This window comes from Thunnus thynnus, chromosome 9 (assembly GCF_963924715.1).
Source record: "Thunnus thynnus chromosome 9, fThuThy2.1, whole genome shotgun sequence".
In the NCBI taxonomy this organism is placed as follows: domain Eukaryota; kingdom Metazoa; phylum Chordata; class Actinopteri; order Scombriformes; family Scombridae; genus Thunnus; species Thunnus thynnus.
Window position 1 is genome coordinate 14,769,657 of NC_089525.1, and position 21,561 is coordinate 14,791,217.

General features: G+C 39.7%; 1 protein-coding gene across 1 annotated transcript; it reads right to left on the reverse strand.

Moving 5' to 3' along the window:
• Positions 1-393: 393 nt before the first annotated feature.
• On the reverse strand, positions 394-19,002 carry gfpt2 (glutamine-fructose-6-phosphate transaminase 2). The gene is made up of 19 exons (XM_067599079.1): positions 18,854-19,002; positions 17,522-17,629; positions 16,480-16,587; positions 15,986-16,111; positions 14,950-15,008; positions 12,909-13,043; positions 11,820-11,881; positions 9,964-10,043; positions 7,035-7,152; positions 6,696-6,859; positions 6,197-6,292; positions 5,646-5,743; positions 5,336-5,456; positions 4,911-5,068; positions 4,492-4,606; positions 4,165-4,292; positions 3,855-4,022; positions 3,380-3,541; positions 394-1,575 (listed from the first exon to the last, which is right to left on the reverse strand). Exons 1-19 carry the CDS (start codon positions 18,858-18,860, stop codon positions 1,531-1,533), a joined length of 2,058 nt encoding a protein of 685 aa, XP_067455180.1. The 5' UTR covers positions 18,861-19,002; the 3' UTR covers positions 394-1,530.
• Between the last annotated feature and the right edge of the window lie 2,559 nt (positions 19,003-21,561).

Here is a 21,561-nt window from a genome sequence, read left to right on the forward strand (position 1 = left end):
TGTACTGATGTACTTAAATCATACTTCTTACATCCCACCACTGTATAAGATGCACAGTTAAGCATAATGATTTGTTGAACATGACAGTAGTTACCTGCGGTGAGGTCTGAGAGGATAACCAAGTGTAGTAAAACTACACTTTAATCTGCTGTGGATTTTAAATATTTTTGTTGCTAATATCATTTCTGTCTGCAATATATCTGATCACTGCAGCCATAGACTGAACTAGCACCATTTTATACATCTCCTGTAAATAATACATTAGAAACACAAACTCAAATAAATACTATTAACATATCTCACTATGCCTAGCCTAGCAAATAGCATCAAAATCTGATCTTACTTACAGCAAACACTAGCAGGTGGAGAAATAAGGAAAAAACAGCCACACACTTTCAGTAGAATGCTTTGTCTATTTATTGATTGATAGTGTCTGTTTGTGTCTATAAAATATACATTATAAAATACAATCATAGTTACAGATATAATTCAAACCCCCTCTTTAACCCCTATAAAATAAAAATCAGATAAATACAGAATATTATCATTATGATAAACCCATACAAACAGCTGACAAAACAAAGTATTATTAAAAGTCATGGTACTTTTTTATGTTGCTGCATGATTGCTCTTTAAATAATTTTTAAGTATGTCCATTGAAATTATCTACCCTATGACATGTATACAGAATGCCTGCAAAAAAAGATCATGTTCTACCACAAACTACCTTTGGAAGCTGCCATTCTGTCAAACAGAATAGACATACAGTATATTTTAAATTAAAATGAAATAATAAAAATGGAGCAGAAACATGTCAAAAGAATACAATCAAGTAATAATTTGAAAGCTAGATATCTTCTCTTAGCTTCTGCTGAAAATATTGTATTTATGGGATAATGACCCACCAGGCACAGTGACTGAATGAATGTGCAATAAAATACATATAACATGAGATTTTCATAACCAAGAGATATCTCTGGCACAAAACTGCATAATTCCTACATTTCCCATGATGCAATGGATAGATTAGAAGCCCCCAATGGACATAAGAAATTCATAAAATGAAGAGAATGGATCACTTCATTCATGATTGTGCACATTCATAATGTACATTTGGTTCCCATATTGCACAACTGTAAACACTTCAATATACCATATCAATGCTTTTCTATTAAGCCTGTTGTGTGTATTTTTGGCTCAAGTCATAATAAGAAAAAGGCACAGCATGTTGCTTTGGATGTGTGTAAGGTGTTTTCATAGATTGTTCCGCAAGGCCTCGATGGCACTAGTACTTCCTCAGCAGTGTATTGGTCGGACTTCACATTTCTCTTTTTATAAAAAAAAAGTCATTGTACCGTATACCTCCCTCTTCCATTTGTCACTCAGACTCTCATCTGCGCTCACACACACACATACACAGACACACACACACATGCATACACACAAAAACATACTGAACGTTCAATTTTACAATTGCACTGTAAATCTATGAGCCTTCCTCTCTCCTTTCCTGTACGTTGTGAACTGTAATTATTCCACTGTCACAGACTTGGCCAAGTTTCTGGGACAGTCAACCTGCAACAAGAGACAGAAGTTTGTTAGAGCAAATTATCTGTAATCAATGATTCTGTACTATACATATTTCCCACTTTGGAAACATTACATTGTATTAGGGTGCCAAGGATGTGAAGATGTGCCATGATACAGATTTGGCTATATGTGGCATGTTACATGAAGTGTACTGCATATTAACAAGGGAGCATACACTTTCATTTTATGCTAAAACAAGTGCACATTTGCAGGCTAACAAAAAATAGATTTTAAAAAGCTCTCATTGTAGTGTTAAGAAAGAAAAAACCATAATGCACACACTGATGCTTGAGTCACTGACCAGTCCCTGACCCTATAGTAAAAAAAGTAATTATATTACTGTGGGTCATCATGCTGACATGTAAAGAACGGTGCCTGTCAAAATTGGTGAGAGAGATGTCTCTCAAGGCAAATGTGTAAACACTCAGTTCACAGTATTTATAATTAAACTTGAAACATTTCATTTCAAGCAGTGCTGCAGCTGTCATGAGAAAGTGAAACAAATTGCACACACACACACACAACCACCATACAATATATTAATAATTAATTAACTGCAGGCTATTACATGTCATAGTCTCCCAGAGTCATGTGCTGCATTTAAATTCAACTAAAGTCCACATTTTAATATAAATTAAAATATAATTTTTAGGTTGTACCACCCAGTCCCACATCTGGTGGAAAAAGCTTGAACTGCTGCTTGTATCTGAATCATGCATATGCATATTATGACATTTAAACAAATACATAACTGTGTCAAAGCCACGTGCAGATAGAAGCAACTGCAAACATTTCAATAGCAAATTATATGTGCAAGATGTTTTAAAATATATGTGCAGTCAAATTCATACTCCCACACAGTTTTGAATTAGCATCATAGTATAATCTTGATATCAATGTGTGAAAATATCTACTGACCTATTTAAAATTATCTGATGAAAAGTTAATAGTTAATAAGTTCAGGTTAATACAGTGTGTCCAGTGATTATATTGTATTTTAATAAAACAATGATATTTGCAGTATTTAGACAGGACAGTTTCAAGAGGGTCCAACTGCAGCACCTCAGACCTCCCTCCTCAGACCTCTCTCATGCAGGTATTACCGCCCCCCACTGGTTGGAGGATGTATTGTATCTTGTTTCAGAACTCAATTGCCAGGTCATAGTCGACAAAATATAATTATATGAAAACTACATATTAGAAATCTAATTATAAATATATGAAGACAATATATAGTGCAATAGTGCCCTTGTCTTATGAAAGTCGGAACAAACTTTTAAATTAGGCCATGTAGATCTAATACGAGTGAAGATTCAGCAACTAGATTGCTTATTTCTCGTCTCAAGTTTGTTCAGAAACAGACTGTGGTGGACTGCTGAGGTGAAATAAGTGAAAGTTCATACAACAGAACCCTACTACTCATGCTCAAACCCCATTGGTTAACAGAACTGAGGCCTCAAGAGGGTGGTCGGTCTGCAGTTGGACCCTTCTGGATAGTTATGACGCACATGTCCTGATAGTATATCATAGAAAGACTTAATATTTGATTGTTTGTATGATCTTCCTTATGTCTGCGACTCAGATTAGTAATCAGCTAATTAGCAGACAGTTTGACATTTTGGTTCATTACTTAACACAAATCTTAAACAAAAAATACGTGAAGTACCAAAGACTGTGTTTTTATACTACCATACACTACTGCTACTATACTTACACTACACTATTATACTACTATACACTGAGAATTTGCATGGTTGCATTGAGTCAAAAAAAAAAGATGTCTACATACGTCATATCCACGCAGCACAGCCAAGTGGAATGACAGGAGCTGCAAGGGGATGACACTGAGGATGCCCTGCAGACAGTCCACAGTATGTGGGAGCTCGATGGTCCTGTAGGCATTTCTGGTCACTTCGGTGTCGTCTTGGCAACACAAGATGATGGGCCGACCCTGATGGAGAGAGAGAGAGAGGCATAGAGGACAAAACCATTAACATTAGTCAGTCCATTTTTATTTAGTCATTTATGAGAATACTGTGTGTGTGTGTGTGTGTGCGGTTGTCTTACTATGACTCTTATCTAATTTATTACCCCTGCACCTCTTACATGACGTACCTGGGCTCTGTGCTCTTTGCCATACTTTTTATGACTGATTGGTTATATATTTGTTGAAGTTTATTCTACTATTGCTATCTGAATGTCATGTTTGTGTGCATGCATCTGTGCGTTTCAGAGCCCTATTAATATATTTTTCCAGGACCTACCGCTCTGGCAGTGACTTGTTGCAGAGCGTTCTGGCACTTAGTGTAGCAGGCATCTTTCATGATGACCATGATGACTGGCATGTGTTTGTCTATGAGTGCCAGAGGTCCATGCTTCAGCTCACCAGCCAGGATGCCTTCTGAGTGCATGTAGGTGATCTCCTTGATTTTCTGCATTAGAAAAATAGGAATAAAAGTAGCTCAGAACATAATCCTGAATAAAGATAACACACACAAAAGACATTATGAGTGTCATAATCATGTCAAATTGCAATTTTTTTACACATACTACACTGAGGTATTCTCGACTCACCAGCGCCCCCTCTAGGCAGGTGGCATAGTTGAAACCTCGGCCCATGACCAGAAGAGACTTTTGCTGATACAGTTCATGGGCGATGGCCTTGATCTTGTCATCCAGAGACAACACCTTCTCTATCATTTCTAGGAGAGCAAAATAATAATGCGTCATGTGGATGTGGAGGTCTTGTGATGAGATTATGACAGTGTTTTGTTAGCTTGATTTGTCATATATGGCTAAACATCACCGAGCATCTGCCTGTCTACATTTACGGATGTGCTCATGTTGAGACTGTGAAGGGCATAGGCTTGCTTGTTTATTGGTGTCTGTTAAAACACTGACCAGGTAGCACTCTGAGGCTGTTGATGATCTCCAGTCTTCTCTTCTGTAGGGAGAGTCTGTCCTCACTCATCATCAAACCAAACATGATGAGGGCAACAAACTGACTGGTGTACGCCTGGATCACACACACAAGAAACACTCATATTACCCCAAGCTGTACTGAACAGTGTGGTATCAGCCTATTTAGAAAATAACACTGCTGTATTATTGTGCAGCTTTTACAGAGAAGAATTTTATCATTAAATTGTGTGCAAAGTGCTTTTAATACTGCTGGACAGCTTATATTAAATATGAAAAACATGTGTATTTTGCATATTGCTGTTGCCAGATGAAAATGCAGTGAACATTTGAGGAAATTGTGTTTAGTTTGACCACCATGTGATAAGATAAAGTTTATCTGAATGTTGTAGAAACTGTACCTTTGTGCTAGCCACTCCAATCTCAGGCCCAGCATTGATGTGGACTCCGCAGTCTGTTTCTCTACAAATGGAGCTTCCCACAGTGTTGGTTATACCCACTGTCAGAGCACCACGGTCCTTGCAGTAGCGCAACGCCATCAATGTGTCTGCTGTCTCTCCTGAGGGAGCAAAGGGAATGAAAAGATATGCTTATGATGCAGAATTACAGCACAAGGAGGCCACTGTTATAGAAGGAGAGGTTCATCAAAAGAGGATCATATTGAAGGAGGTTTCAGGTAAGAATTGTCAAAGAAACAAAAAGACAGTCATCTCAAGAGAGTGTTTAAGATCAAACAAAACTGAACCAGCGACCTCAGGAGACAAAAAATATGAGCAAAGACTGTGCTGTGAGAACAGGTGTCCTGGAGTGTGTGTGTTGCTGTCACCTGACTGGCTGATAAAGAAACAAACGTCATCTCTGAAAACAGGTGTGTTGCGGTCCAGAAAGTCGCTTGCCAGCTCCACCATGACAGGCAGCTCTGTCAACTCCTCAAGGATCTGTCTGGTCTGAAAATGATCAAAACAAAAGCAGCAGCTTAACCATGATCATCATCATCATTACCACTCTCAGTGCAAACAGCAATATCATGTATTACACTCTATTTTACCTTTATGATATAAAACTAATTATCTAAGCTGTCTTTCCTACAACATGCCATCATCAAGGTCAACTTAATTTTTGATCTCTCTACTCACAGCCACTGCAGCATGGAAACTGGTGCCACAGCCAATCATAATTAGCCGTCTGCAGCGTTTAATTTCTTTCAGGTTTGCCTTGAGCCCTCCGAGAACCACTGAGGAAATAGAAAACAGCATACTGTTGATTCACTGCACGTTTCTGGTCCCTTAGGCATTAGCTATTGAATATGTTTTACATTCAATCATGTAAGGATTGCCTTGTTGTGCATATTATGTGTACAATTAAAAGGTAGTACAAGTTTAGTGAGTAAATCAGGCATCTTTGAACAATTTCAAATATATAAAATCATTTTACATGTACATGTATAACGTGGAAGCTGAAGGATTTGAATGACAGAGAGGGCGGTTAAATGTGGACTGTAATGATGTGCAAATATTTTTTTAGTCTATGACTGTACTTTGAATAGACAATGGTAAGCAGGACACACAGCAAACTACAGATCCTGTGTGCATAACCTGAATCACTCCCTGCTAATACTTATTCAAAAGATCAGGGACTTGGTGGAGTGTCTGACATATCCTTAAACCTTGAAGGTAGGACAGGTCACCTGTATTAGAGTCGAAACAAATCCGGCCTCTCATTGTGTTGACCACCGACTCCGGCTGCTCAAAGATCTCTTTCTGCATGAAGGCGTCAAAGTTTCCTGCAAAGGGAGGAGAATATTTTGTATTATGACCCAGGACATGACACATCCTTCTAAGAGATAAGAAAAAAAAAACAGTGGTATACGGAGCCAAAGTCTATGCAAAAAAAAAAAAACCCCAGCAGTATTATGTTTTAACTTATTCAGCCAGGAGAGGGCATGCAAGTATAACTCTATTAACCAGACCTTATTCGTAGCCTGTACTACATGCATGTTACCGTTTGTATGCTACAGAATTTGTTAGAGGCTGCTTTGTTAGTGTCATTTGTAACGTCTGAGCTCTTATATGCTCATATAATCTCCTTTTTAGGCAAAATTACTTTCTAAAATAAAATAAAAGCAATGTATTGGTCATCATAAGCTCCACCAAATGCAAAATTGATTTTTTGATCCATCATCTGACCTTTCATGATCTGTTGCAGCTCCATCTGTAGTGTTTGGATTGCCCTCACTGGGTCCTCACCGGCCTGCCGGTTTACCCTGTGGATGGAGAGTTTCCCTCCGGTCACCACTGCGATGTCATTATCCTCCAGGTACAACACCTTGTTGGTGTGCTCAATGATGGCACTGTGAGTCGAGGAAAAGACAGAGACATGCTGATGATGTGATTTTTACAAAGGGTACTAAGCATGTTTCTTATTTTTGTGGATTATTGTTCTTGTTCTAGAGGAAAGAAGTCAATAAGAAATGACAATTCAACGATATATTCCCATGTTGGATACACAGATAATTAGTTTCTCACCTGGCGTCAGAGGCGAAGTAATACTCCACAGCTCTGCCATCCCCCACAGAGTCGATACTGTTGGAGCAGTCAGGACGGTTATGGCTGTTCTTCTCCTGCACTCCATCCTTGAAGAGAGCTATAGGGTGAAAAGCCAGAGGACAAGGGTCAGAGGTCGCACGGTGGCTTTGAGTCACTAAAACAATCAAGATGTTCTCATTGCTTAAATTCTTCCTCTCAACTTCCAGATGTAGTCAGATCACTGCTGTGGAAGTGGGTGGGTTTGCTGTGTTGTGAAATTCTGATTCGTGAGTAAGATCATAAGAGGAAACTTCTAAATGGCTTTACGGTAACAAATGAACAAGGAGTGAAAATGATGTGATAGGCCTCTATCCTGTGAAAATCATCAATGCATATTATTTGTCATCAGATTTGTTCTATTTTGCTGAATGGGTGTATGTGTCCTTTTTTAGGCTCAGGAGGAAGAGCGGGGACAAGGACAATCCTCTCCTTAGTTTACAATAGGACTGGCATGACAAAGAGTCAAGCATGGTCTTATTTGGCACTTTCACTGTGGTGTTTATATGCTGTTTAAACAGGCACAAGGTAGACCTAACACAATACACAAAGTCGATTTAAGTATGTGATAATAGAGGTATTTGTCACTACACAACTTATCATCTTCACATGTATGGGTGAAAAACATAAAATGTTATAAAAAGAAAAGTCCAAGAGGCATTGAAAAGCCACACCCAGCTTAGCTTTTTCCTGTCATCACACCACCTCTTCTTTGTACTTTGGACACATCTTACTCGAGCCATTAAGAACCATAAATATTAAGTAAACAGATAAGATCTTTAAGACACAGTCCTACGCACAGTAGAGACAAAAGAAGCAAAAATTTGAAAAAAAACAAAACACGCACGTTGTTACTAACAATGAATAATCATGATGACAGATGTTTTCTTCGAAACACATCTGTTTGAAATATTACAAAGAATCTCAAATTCTGTCTCTGTTTGGGCGAGAACCACATTCTAAGCAGAAAGTATCTGAATGAAGAACAATTCCCTGTAAAACTACACACAGAAATACATGGCAACTGTTCAAGTAAGAGGGCTTTCTAAGAAGAAAGTGTTTACCAGAATTATTGCACAATAAATAACAGAGCCACAAAACATTCTGTAGTACTTAAACCGTTGGCCAAGAGAAACATTCTGACAGAGTCAATATGGATTTGATACAATACATCTGAGACAATGAATAGAGCAACATTAAACTCCAGTGAGAAAAGACCCCCTTCATAGGATATATGTTTATGGCTACTGTATTGTGTAAGTTGGCCACTTGGTGTGTATGAGTGAACTCTGACTGTGCTTAATGAAAATTCTTAACTTTCTGCATATCCTGTTAAATTAGAAGCAATTTATTGATCCTGCTAACAAGCACTACCTGTGCAGCATAGCTTATTCCTCTGTGTTATATCAATGAGCCACACAGTTTTACTTGGTGACATTTCTTTCATTGCTATGAACACATACACTGTTGCTCCTTTTGACTAAATCCCACATACACAATCCTGCTGCTGTAAATAACTCGCTAGCGCACCAAATCAGTGGCTGAAAATAGTCCCCAACAAATATTTACTCTTTACTCCTGTTTGAATAATGTTGACTAAAACGTACATTGCCCAACTGTCTCAGGAAATGATTTAGCCATTTTTAAAAATAGTATATTCATCACCCGTTTTTTCAAGGTTTACAACCTCACTAGGTGCATGAAGCTGAGAGACGGACTAATACATTGTTGCTCTTGGTCTTTTCATGGGCTTTGTTGACAACAAATGTAGAATAGTGTTATTGTTTAAAGTTGTGTTTAAAAGTGGTTTTAGAAAAGGTTAAATGTGATACATTTTATTTGTGTTTTATGTTTTATTTTGGCATTTATTCTTTATACTTTTTTGCTGTGTTAAGACTGAGGAAGCAGCTCTTGGTCCACCTAACCCTGATCCACATATCTTAAACAATAACTCAATACGTCTCAGTCTACTATGACAGAGATATGTGGAGCTAAACACAGACCATTTTAATAATAATAATAACAATAATAATAATAATAATAATAATAATACCCGTCGATACCCAAAGCACTTCACAGTGAAAGGAGGGGACTCATCTCAACCACCACCAATGTGTAGCACCCACCTGGGTGATGCATGGCAGCCATTTCGTGCCACAACGCTCACCACACATCAGCTTGAGGTGGAGAAGGAGGGATTCATTGAGCCAATTACACTGGGGGATGATTAGGTGGCCAGATGGAGAGAGCCAGGTTGGGAGTTTCGCCAGGAACCCCCTACTCTTTACAATAACTACCATGGGATCTTTAATGACCACAGAGAGGCAGGTCATCGGTTTAACGTCTCATCTGAATGACAGCATCTCTTACGGCACAGTGTCCCCGTCACTGCACTGGGATTTATTAGGACCAAAGGAAAGATTGCCCCCTTTTGGCCCACCAAACACCATTTCCAGCAGCAACCTAGTTTATCCCAGGAGGTCTCTCATCCAAGAACTGACCAAACCAACACCTGCTTAGCTTTCGTCATTCAGCAGAAACAGGGTACATGATGGTATGGCTGCTGACAATACAGTATCGAACAGTCTTATCACATATGACTTATGCAATTTATTACCTATGTGACTGAGTATCTAGTGCTCAGAGGCACGTATGCTGTAAGGCGATAATCAGCAGTGCTATTAAATTAGATAATGAAATACTACATACTCTGTCATAAATTTAATTTATGTCGTCTATCTAACCTCTGCGTATGCTGCTGTGAATGTATGTACCTACAGCAGGTCTGTGTGTGTGAGAGTGCATTTAGGCAATAATTGAGGTTGAAGTGTAAGCGGATAATGGCAGACAGAAAGAGAGGAACACAGCTCACCACTGTTGTACTGGATGGGAATGTGTTCGGTCAACAGCTCATGCTTGCTTCGCACACCAATGAGCAACGGACTTCCTCTCCTGCCGGGACAAGAATGAAGCAGGCATGGAGAGAGAGAGGGGGAGAAAGTGTGGGAGAAAGGAGAGGATTATGTTTTGTAGACACACAACAATGTCAGACACACACTCTAATGTTGTACCTTGCTGTGAATGTTGAGGCAATTTGACTACCATATTATCCTAAACATCATTGTAACATCAAGTTCACACAATTCTGAGGTTTGTCCCTGTGTCAGAGTTCTCCCCACTAATATCTTATCTTGAACATAGAAACTGATCCTTCAACTGTCTACATCCCTTTAGGATTTCCTCACAGTTCCTGGACTGAGTCACACTACTTCCTCATTGGCTGAGGGATTCTATGTGGGCTTCTCTGATTGGCTGTGGATGCTGAGAAGTTACGACCACATGTGGACTAGACAGGTGAGTGAGGAGGGTGTGATGAAACCAACCTTAAATCCGAAGAAAGCTTTACAGACTGCACACAGTACACCAAAACAAAACCTCTTCATGGCAAGTTAGTTATTATGATACAAGACTCTTGAGAAACTCAGTCCAAAAGGCCTCTCCTTATTTCTTCTTTTTCCCCTCCCTCTTTCTCTATCTGGATCCCTTTTTCTCTCTCCGGTTAAGCTTTCTCCGGGGCTCGGCTACACTGACGTAAGACCACTGGTTGTTTTAAGGGGTGTGGGGCTTGAAAAGGGAGGCTTGCAAACAGAAACATGTGGTCGCTATCCAATACAATATTTACCCTGAGGGAGGGAGAGACGGGAAGAAGGGAAGCAGAGGGGGATGAAAGAAAAGTAAGAGAAAGAGGTGGTGGGGTGGAAAGAGAGAGAATGGAAGAACAACAGAATGAGACAAAGCAAGAAACGCTGTAAAGAGAGTAAAAGTCCTGCCAGGAGATCGATCCTTGACAACAAAGGGCGGGTGACAAGCATCACTAAACAAACATTCCGGTATCATGAGCGACAATGCTGATAATTCAGCATATTTGCCAAAACTACAGTCTCTCAGTTTATCTAAATTGGTGCAATATATTATCTAGAAGAAATTTCTCTAACTACAAGCAGACAATGGACAATTGAGAATTATTATCCTTGCCAGCGTTGGCACTGCCAGGAAACCTTTTTGCATAAACCATAAATCAAAGCCCACTTATCTCTCTACATTTCTTTGCCCTTCTGCCCTCCTCCTTTTTCTCTCTCTAAGTCTCTCACTCCTTTGCTCAGGCACCTTCCCTCTCCATGATCCACGACGGCTCACTGAACCAGGTAGGTATAAAATAAGATAAAAAGATGAGAGGTGATTAACCAGGAGTCATGCTGGCAGGGGCATTTCCCCAAGGCCGAAACAGGAAACTCTCTAGTCTCTCCGGTAATGAGTCACAGAGAAGCCAGTGGAGGGCCAGCAACCCGGCGGCCAGAGGCCCAGGAGGTAGAGAGGGAAACTGAATTCAACCTCTGCTCTGCTCCCTCTTTGCCTTGGTCTTAAGACACAGATAGGACTGACACATGCAGTTGTGCGGGAAATTACGCACACTTACGCGCTCGAAAAACAGTAGAATTAGCCATTAGCGTAAGCAAAGCGCAAGCAAGAGTCATAACGTGTCAAATGTAATGGATGTTAGCTGAGATAAGCCAGAATGAGTGAATCAAAGGAATCTCCTGAAATCGTATTTGGGATTGCTTCACAGCGAGGATGACTCATCTCCATTGAGTCCAGATCATTGCACAGATACTGGACCATAATGTGAAGTGAAACATCAGCAGTGTCTGTGTGTGTGCGCGTACTAACCTGGTTGACACAGCCTCTCCAGGGAAGTGACGGCTTTTAAACACGAGAGCGAAAGCCCCCTCCTGAGACAGAAAGAAGCAAGAGGAAACGCAGAGTTTACATGAGTGTGATGAAAGACTGATAATACACTAGCGTCAGGGAGGAGGAAGAAAAACAATTCATAATCTCAAATTTAAAAAATGTAGCGCTAATCAAGTATTCCTAGAGAGAGTAACGTAAACATTTTCTGAACACAAACAAATGTTTCTCCTGGCCCTGTGGGGTTTAGTAGTTGTGGTGGGGGTGTGGTTGAGTCTTGGGAAGGAGCAGGGAATGGTAGTGGGGTGTGTGTGAGGGAAATAAGACCTCTATTGTATAACATCAGCTGTGTTTCGAAAGCACTTTCTGCAATGCCGCCTGTGGTGGTTAGAAGCAGAACTGGCTGGTTGTGTGCGTGTGGTGTTGAAAGTTTAGGGGGGGGCGGGGGTAAGCATGTCATGGTCGTAGTAAGGCTGTTTGTGGGTCGAACTATCTGGTTCCCATTACTCCACATTCAAAATGGCTGCTATTACCTCCTCTGTTCTTCTAAGTAGAGACAACTCAAAAGTGTCAAACTCCGAGGAGTAAAAGTCATACAATGGAAAAAAAGAGGCTTGCTTCACCTCACCCGAAAACTCAGCTTCTGTAAAGAGGTGATGTCACTTGTGATGCTGTTAGGGTGGTTGCCATAGCGGCTGTTTTGTGATGGTGTACTGTGTTTTAATGGACAGGAAATTTAAGCAGTTTCACACACTGTAGAATGAGCCAATGAGTGAGTATGTGTGTATGACCGGATAATGACACTTAGTGACATGATGCTGTCCCTCATAGTTACCAGAAAACTGTTTATAAAAGTTTCCATTCTCAAAAACGCCACAGAAACTGTGGAGGGAGGAAATAAAAGTGAAGTTCTCACGTTGTATATGCTAAAAAAAGGGCAGTATTGTAACACCACCTGTCCAGCTGTTAAATGTGTGGTTGTGTGTGTATGTGTATGTGTGTATGTGTTGGTTGGTTTTGTTTTGGAGCAGTCAGTATTGTCAGTGATGTGCTGATGTTTGAGCTACTCACCAGCTGCTGAATGACCCTCTCTACCAGCGTGGAGAAGGAGACGCTGTCACTCTCCCGGTTGTCATAAACATATTTGATCAATTTGGGAATCACCTCAGTGTCTGTCTCTGACTCAAACTCATATCCTTTGGTGATCTGAGGTAGGTAAGAGATACAGAATATATTAACATATATATATCATTTTTACATAAACATGCAGAGGATATGAAGTCTGTATTGGTGTGTAGCAGGCATCCAAAATGACTCAAAAACCATTGCTGTACGAACGACAGTTACAAAAAAGGGATCATATGTCAATTTCATGATCTTCCACCTTACTTGTTAAGGATTAGTTACATTTACACACAAAAACTGTTAGGACATTGTAGGTATTTGAACAAACAATCATGCTGTTGTTTGTCTTGTGAGGACAGTGGCCATTGTATATTTGGCGGGGCTATATTTGCAAACTTATGAACCGAGAGGTAATTGAAATAATGAGCATTACTTCTTTTCTCACGTCACTGGTGTGAGTGAACAGCTATTTACATACAATAGTTAAGTGAAAATATTATTGATCGATCAAGTAACATCTTCAGTAGTTTGCTAAAGTGACACACTGCAGTGGATGACACTAATTTTCCAGTAATTTTATGCTTACACATGAGCGCACAATCTTCACATGTAACAACTCTCCACCATTCAGAAAAAAGAATTTCATATTCATTGTTTTTTATGTATTTAAGTTTTAATTTAATAATTTGATTTTCTCCTTCTATCAACAAAAAGTAAATTCCTGCTGCTGTTTATTCCTGTAAAAAGCATTCATAATGACTAATGTGAGAACAAATCACTTTTGAAACATTCTTAGTTTATTAGTAACATTATATAATGTTGTGAAGAGACAGTTCTGGTGCTGAAAGCCGGAGTGATTTCAGAAAATTTGAAAACTCATAAATTTTTCTTCTCCATTAATATAAAAACATGCAATTATATTCTAGTGTCTCCGTATGTACATTGTTGCATTCCTGCAAATACATTATATATACTTATATTTGTTTAGTAGGTCATTTGTTTGCAGTGGTTACCTACAGGAGCAGTGATTTCAAAAGTGTGGGGGTTGTAGGGGTGGGACATGAGAACTGTAACCCCCCCTGCCTTCGGCCCCCGTTCCAGTCTCCACAACATGCCAAATCAAATTGAATGCCATGCAGCTCTACATTTTCTTCAACACCATATGCAAATAATATTGAGTTCAAAATGTACATTATAGCACCACACCCTTCACTCCAAGATATTATATTCACCAGCATTCACATACCACAGTATTAAGCAATGACTTCAGACTTTTTAGTGTCTGTTAAAAAAACACGCTTTTCATAAAAATATAAAGAATAAGACTTTAATTCTCTTTTTTGTTATCTTTCTTATTCTTCATCCATGATACACAACAAGATGAAAACTAGCTACATTGAGCTACATTGTCCAGCATACCCATTACTCAAATCAGGCGTCAGTGGGTGAAATTGGCAAGAACACAGCAGCTTTCACATTACAAAAACAGAACTCTACTCAAAACCGGAGTGACAGAAGCACCGTACTTCAACTGTCCTGGCCTGGTGGGTTGTTCAAATGGCTGTGATTGGCTGGATGGCGGTTCAATCAATCTAACTTGACCAGTCGGTTTTCATGTGCGGGGAATTCAGTTTCGTTTCATCAATGACTACCTCAGGAAAAAGTTGGAGGTGGGGGGTGGAATCATATTTCTGTGAAAAGTGCCAGTGTTGCAACACCCATAACACCCGCAGCTGTGACGTGCTTGGTTACCTTGGCAGTGGACAGGCTGACTTATATAACTAACCCAACTGAATGTACGAAACTAATGAAATAGCCAGCAATTTACATTTGTCTAACCTGTGGCAAGTGTTGGTATTTCAGTCTGCTTTGAACCATGGGCTAAACAGAACAACATTACAGTATATTGACACATTATTTAGAATTTAGTATTATAGCCAGTCATATAGCTTGTACAAGAGGAATTCCTTGTGATAGGATGACTTACCAGGTACTCCTTCAGTTCCTTATAATTGGTGATGATGCCATTGTGGATGACGACAAACTCTGGAAAAAAGTCAGCGAGAGTGAAAAGATTAGATAAAGGGGCTAAAGGCCAAAAGCTAGTCTTAGCAAAGCTGTAATAAGACCTCTCGTTGTTCTCTCTCAGTGATCCTTCATACTCTAACTGCGTTCATGTTTTGTCAAAGCTCTCGACAAACTAAAAACATCTGCCTTATCCGTAGATCCTAACTATTGCAGTCAATTGGAAAGTATAGCAAGTCTAACTGCCAACCAGGTCAAACTGGTTGTCATTATTCAAAGAATGTTACTTTGAGCACAGGAAGATCGTGCTCAGCAGTGGATTTAGGAGCAGCTAAGATAACAACAATGCAGTGTTACCACAATGACATGGTAGAGCGGGATAACAAAGGCAACCACATGTGCTACCAAAAGGGTTACAAACAAACAAGGTGATAAGTTATCATAAATGACAGGCCAATTAATAATATACCAATGTAGAACAATACTAAACTGTAATATACTGCAAACAGAGGTGACTTGGTAACACAGTTTCTTTCCTGTTCTGTGCGAGAGTCTCACACTTTGGACTTTTATGAGGTTACATACCTTGGTCTAAAGCCAAGGTACATTATTGACAGGTCTAATAACATGGCACACTAATGGCAAAGTGAAGGGTGCACAGCTGATTAGAATAGAAGGTGTGTATGGGTGTGTATGACAGGTATATGATGTCTTAACCTTCTATTTTAATGCCCAGTTTTGTAGTTATGAGGTTATTATTATAGGCTGACAAATAAAGTATTCATAACATGTGACTACTGGAGTCATTGGAAAACAAAATATGATCATTATTATTAATTTCCTTTTTTTAATGATTATCAAATGCAACTAGTGTGTTTCATTGAAGTTACTTTTACCGACGTTCCTACATGTTTTTTGCATAGATTTATGGTGGTTGATTATGGCTGTTGATGCGTTTATATACTGAACATGTAAGCATGCATGAAAGTACAAATTACCATTATCCTTGTCGGAGCGATGAGGGTGGCTGTTGAGAGCGCTCGGCTCTCCGTGTGTGGCCCATCGAGTGTGAGCGAGGCCAAAGTGTGTGCAGAGCTCCTCGTCCAGTTCCAGCGAGTCTTTCTCTGAACAAGCAAAACACAACACCAATCCTTTCACTGACATGAACAGACTGCAGGGAATTTCAAAGACAGAAAAATGCAGCTCATGATGCTCAGTGAGGGGAGAGTGGTGCTTTTGAGTTTTATTTTCACATTTTCCTCAAAATGTTTGCATCAAGAAAGGACGAGGAAAATAACACAGGTCACAATAACGAGATTTTCAAATAACCATAACCAACTAAACGGAGCATTTTCTGCCCATATACATGGAGCACAGTCACTAAAAACTTATTTACTATCATCACATGATCATGCGAAAAAATCCCTTTACTTATTTATTGATACATAGAATATCTGCTGATAGAAATATTGATCAAATGTGGAAAACCCACTGTAGAGTTCCTCATCCAGAGCCTTGACCTTCCCCTTCTGCTTGACCAAACAGATGGTGTTGCTGTTGATGTCAGAGGTCGTCTTGTTTGGGCCATCCACAGCGATACCTGCAAACAAGCAGGAGGGGAATGAAATGTGTACTTTTGTAGGGTCACACAGAAAGACACTAAACACACAACTGTCACAGATTCAAAGTATTCTATATAATAGTGGTGAGAGGTCAAATTCAGCTTTAGATTCATCAAGACAAGACAAGTACTTCTGTATCTGAGGTATTATTCATTGTGTATGTGTGTGTGTGTGTGTGTGTGTGTGTGTGTGTGTGTGTGTGTGTGTGTGTGTGTGTGTGTGTGTAGGACATGTCATCTACCAGCCATGAAAGGACCTTTTAGTCCTGTGGTTTCATCCTGCTCAAATAGGATGAACAAACACAAAGCGTACTTACACTTGTGGGTGTGTGTTTCTGTTGCATGTGAACATTATAACTTATCCAGATGACAAGAGGTTTTTGAAGTCTGGAGTCACTGGAGCTTCTTAAAGTACAGTGGGAGTGTGTCTAGTAGTATCTATGATGATACTTCCTCTTCTGTTTAATGATTTAGGTGTGCCTAAATGGCACCTGCCTCATGCTGTCAAGTAATTGTATGTGTCGCCTGTAATACAAGTCACACATCATTCCATTCAAAATAAAATGGTGTTAATAACATGTGGTAGGAAGCAGTTTAGTGGGTCAGGGTGTTGTCGTGTCCTTACTGTACTAAACCAACGAGTGACGTGATATTGATTGTTAGTATAACCATAAAAAATGAATCATCAATCTGTGTGTGTAATGTTCACACAGATGAATGGGTAATAATGTTCAAGTAGTCTTTTACCTGCAAATAATAAAATGTTTTTTTTAACCGCAATGAAATGTTGCCTCGATTAATTTTTGGATGTGACACACAGGTGCTGGCAAGGAATACTAGGCTTTTGTGCATGATGTGTGTGTGTCTGTGTCTGTGTGTGTGTATGGAAACACTGTGAAGCCGAGTGTCTCACCTGCTGAATCGTAGCCTCTGTACTCCAGTCTCTGCAGTCCCTTCACTAGCGTCTCAAATATCTCCTTTCTGGTGCGAGTCACTCGATAATTTAGGTAGGCAAAGATCCCTTTTAGAGAGGGAGAAAGAGAAACAGAACTTGAATCCTCTGAGATGCTTAAACTTGTAGGCAGAGTTTACACAACTGCCAAGTGTGCAGTCTTTTGATTGAATCTTTGATATTTTAACAGTGGCCATGTTATGTAACAGTAATATCCATATAATATCCACGGTCTGGTTTGTCGATTGGTCATTAAGGAAGAACAAAGCTGGTTAGTGAGGTTGACTCTTAGATTTCAGCTTTATCATTTGTATCATCTATAATCTTCACCCAAGTTGTTCACCTAATATTCTTGGGAAGGGAGCACACAACAGGCAGATTGAGAAACCAGGAATGGCATCTAATTACATTTAATTACACGAGTTAGTCAAGATGATGCTTCTCTTTATTAGATCAAAAAATAACAGCGTGTATACAGCATGAGGTTACTGGGTATGTTGTCCATATATATATATATATATATATTAAGTGCAGCCTCCCCCCTACTGTGTGTGTGTGTGTTTGTATGTGTGAGATCGCGCACGTACGTCCTATAGGAATATTCCGGGAAGCTCTGCTCCCGCTGGCACACAGCTGGCCATTGACGGACGCACATTGCGCGCAGTGTTGCAGCAGCCAGGTAGGCAGGTTGCGGTCAACTCCCACAACCTTGGCCTCTTCCTTGCAGAAGCGAGGAAAGGCCGAACGACTGTTAAAGATTTACTTTCGGCTGTAAATGTCCCTGTTCGATGGTTGGACATGCGAGAAGCTGTCAAAAGTTGCCAGACCCAGTATTGGGCTCAACTTTACGTTGTTGTGGTGGGTGGATGTGAGTGAGTCACTTCAGTGACACACGGTAACGACCATCAGTTGCATCTTATTTGAAGTGTGATTGGTATGACTTGACTGTTCTGCAGTCAACACCAGTGAGGAAAAAAAAAATACTGACACGTAGCAGTTGTGCGTAAAGCTCTTCAGGAATCCTCACAGTTCAGAAAACAGAATTTTTTTTTTACAAGTGTTGCGATTTAACCACTACAACTGATCAAGATCGGTAAAACGACATAAGACCAAGTAAAAGCTGATAACCTCGCACATTACTGGCTTCATCGCGTAGTTTATATGCAATAAAACAGTAATGTAGAAGGCCACTTGGAACTGCAGGAGCCCGTAAAGGCGATTTCTATGCGTAATACGCGCAGTTACTCCAATAAGTTTAACAAAAAATATTATGTCAATTAAAAAAGAACTTACCACACATGACTCAAGCTTTGCCGTCGTTGCTGGGCACTGTTTTATGACAAAAAGACTTGTAGTTTCCCGGTCGGAGTGATGCTTCGACTTCTCTCGTGTTAAATCCAGGACGACTACACACTCCCACTTTGCATTTAAATGGTGTTTCCTGGTAGGGCAAGCGTCCCACGCCCCACCTCCTCTAACGCCACTCCTGTCACCGTCCTGCCTCCCCACAGGTGTTCACCACTTCATCTGTCACAGATGGATAGGTGCCTATTAACTCAGGTATTTTTCACCCCACCTGATAACGTCAGCAGTACTGAAGAGTTTGTGGACTGTCGACGAGAAAACAAAATCATAGATAGTTCAGTCAGGTTTGACTTACACAGTATATCGTCAAGCATCATCTTATTTGGCGAAGGTGGTCGTTTTGTACTGATTTCTTTGTATGAACTTGAAGTGTTTTCACCTGACTTTGAATGAAGAATCAGACTGTAACTGAAACAGAGCCAGCAGTCAGTCTTCAGTCTATATTCTGGGAGACTTTTTAGTTTTTTCTACCTGCTGCTCCTTGTTTATAATAAAATATCTGCTATCACTTTATTTGAAAACCTTGTGCTCTATATACTAACATTAATAACAAAAGGAAAAAAGTATTATAGTATAGTAATATTATTAATACCTGATATGAACAGTGGTGAATGTAATTCAGTTCAATGTTATGTCTCATGTGTCTCATGTTTTTGGAGACACAATTTATATTTTTGTATTAATTTGTCTTTACATAGAAACAATTTTCTTCATACTGTTACTATGAACTGTTGCCAAGTGAATTGTACTGTACTTACCTGGGAGTGAGTAAGAAATGAGCAAAGAACAAACAAGGAACTAAGAGCTTCTTAATGAAAATGGTTATGAATTTCCCTAATTAAGGAAAGTTATGCAACCGTAACAAAAATAGTAATAAGGAAGTATTGATGTTATGTGTTTTGTGTCATTTGGAATATGACTAACTTCTGTCTGAAGCCACAGAGCTGCTGGCTCATTGTACTGTTTTCTGTAATATGCTGAATTCACTGGGCGTCCGATTGGTCCTCTCTGATTCATTGGTGCTGTTGGTCAATACATTTAAACTGTACAGATCCAGGTGACTACATTTCTGGCAACCTTGTACTTTGCCTGTTTTCACTTCCCGCAGTAAGGATGAAGTGTTGACTTTGAGAGGCACCCGGAAGAAAGTACAAGGAAAGGGGCTCCAAACAGAGTCAGATGCATACTCATGTTTGAAGTGAGAGGGTTGAGGTCACATCATCAGTCCTTCATTCAGTGTTATTCAGGAAATACTTGTCATTTTAATTCATCATTACTTAACCATCTCCTCATTCCTTTTTGAACGAACTAATCAATCACTTTATGCATACCTGTCTAAGAAGGAGCTGATCCACTCTGTTGAAGAGTGACGTACATTCACTCAAAGGAAATAATGTCAGAACTCTCTTGTCAAAACCTATCCCCCCCAATTGCTCATGTTACTGTTAACCTGCTTTTCCAAGGAACCTGCAGACACAGTGGGAGATTACCAAATCCTCTTTGGCACAGGATTGGCTTTGAGTTGTGCTCTGTGTGGAATGAAAAGGAATATGTCACATGTCTCTACTCCTACTGATGATGATGTGATGCCAAGCACAACTTAGAGCAATAAGGCATGATAGAAATTGATTGACTTTGACAAGTCTCCTTGTGTTCCTTTCCTGACACAGGTTGTTTCCTTATCATCTATGAATATTTCCTGGACTCTGGAACATTTCAATTCAGTTTCCTGGTTAGCTGGACTACTCCTCATTAGGTAATACCAGCAAAACATTTTATAGACGCCCCAGGTAAGAGGTACAACTAGTTGGACTGAGCACAGTTGAGCTGAAACTGAGTGACGTCAAACATGAAAAATGAATAAACTAAATAGGTTATTCAATAATACACAGTATTGTCTTAGCACTTAATTTCTATTGCCATGTTAATAAATCAAAAGCCCAACCAAAACAGCCTTCCAGCACTGAAGTCAAGCACATACTGTAATGTTTCAACCTTATCACCTTGATTACTCCTACTCACTCTAGTTTTCCCCACACAAAAGTCCTGCCAAAACTCAGATCTGATGTCAAGGCAACATTTAAAGCAATAATGAATGATGGGAACTGATTGACTTTGATGTGTTTATATGCACCAACATGTGTATTTGCATGGCAGATACTGAGGGAGTTCAGATTCTTGTATAATTTATGGTTTAATTGTCTATTAAAACTACATCTGAAATACAGACAGCATATATAAAAACATATGAAAGATGTTAGTGCGAGGAAAAAAACAGAGTCGGAGAAACAGTCACTGCCTGTATCTCAGTTGGATGAATAACAACAGACATTGAGTGGGTAGAGGGAGACAGGCCATGAGAGTGTGTGTGTGTGAGACACAGTGTTTAGGGAGGAAAACCTACAAAAATGACAAAAAAGTGGCACAAAATCAGAATTAGAAAAGTATGAAATGGGTGAGCACACATTTCATACTGTGTTCTCTCCCTGACCACACCGTGTCCACTTACTATCCACATCTTTGCTTGAGGAATGTTTGAGTGTCTGGCCAAGTCACACGCCTCACCTCGCTTTGTCCAAACCACATCGGCCCATATGTGATCATGATGAAGAAGAACGGGGGTGGCCTATCGTGAA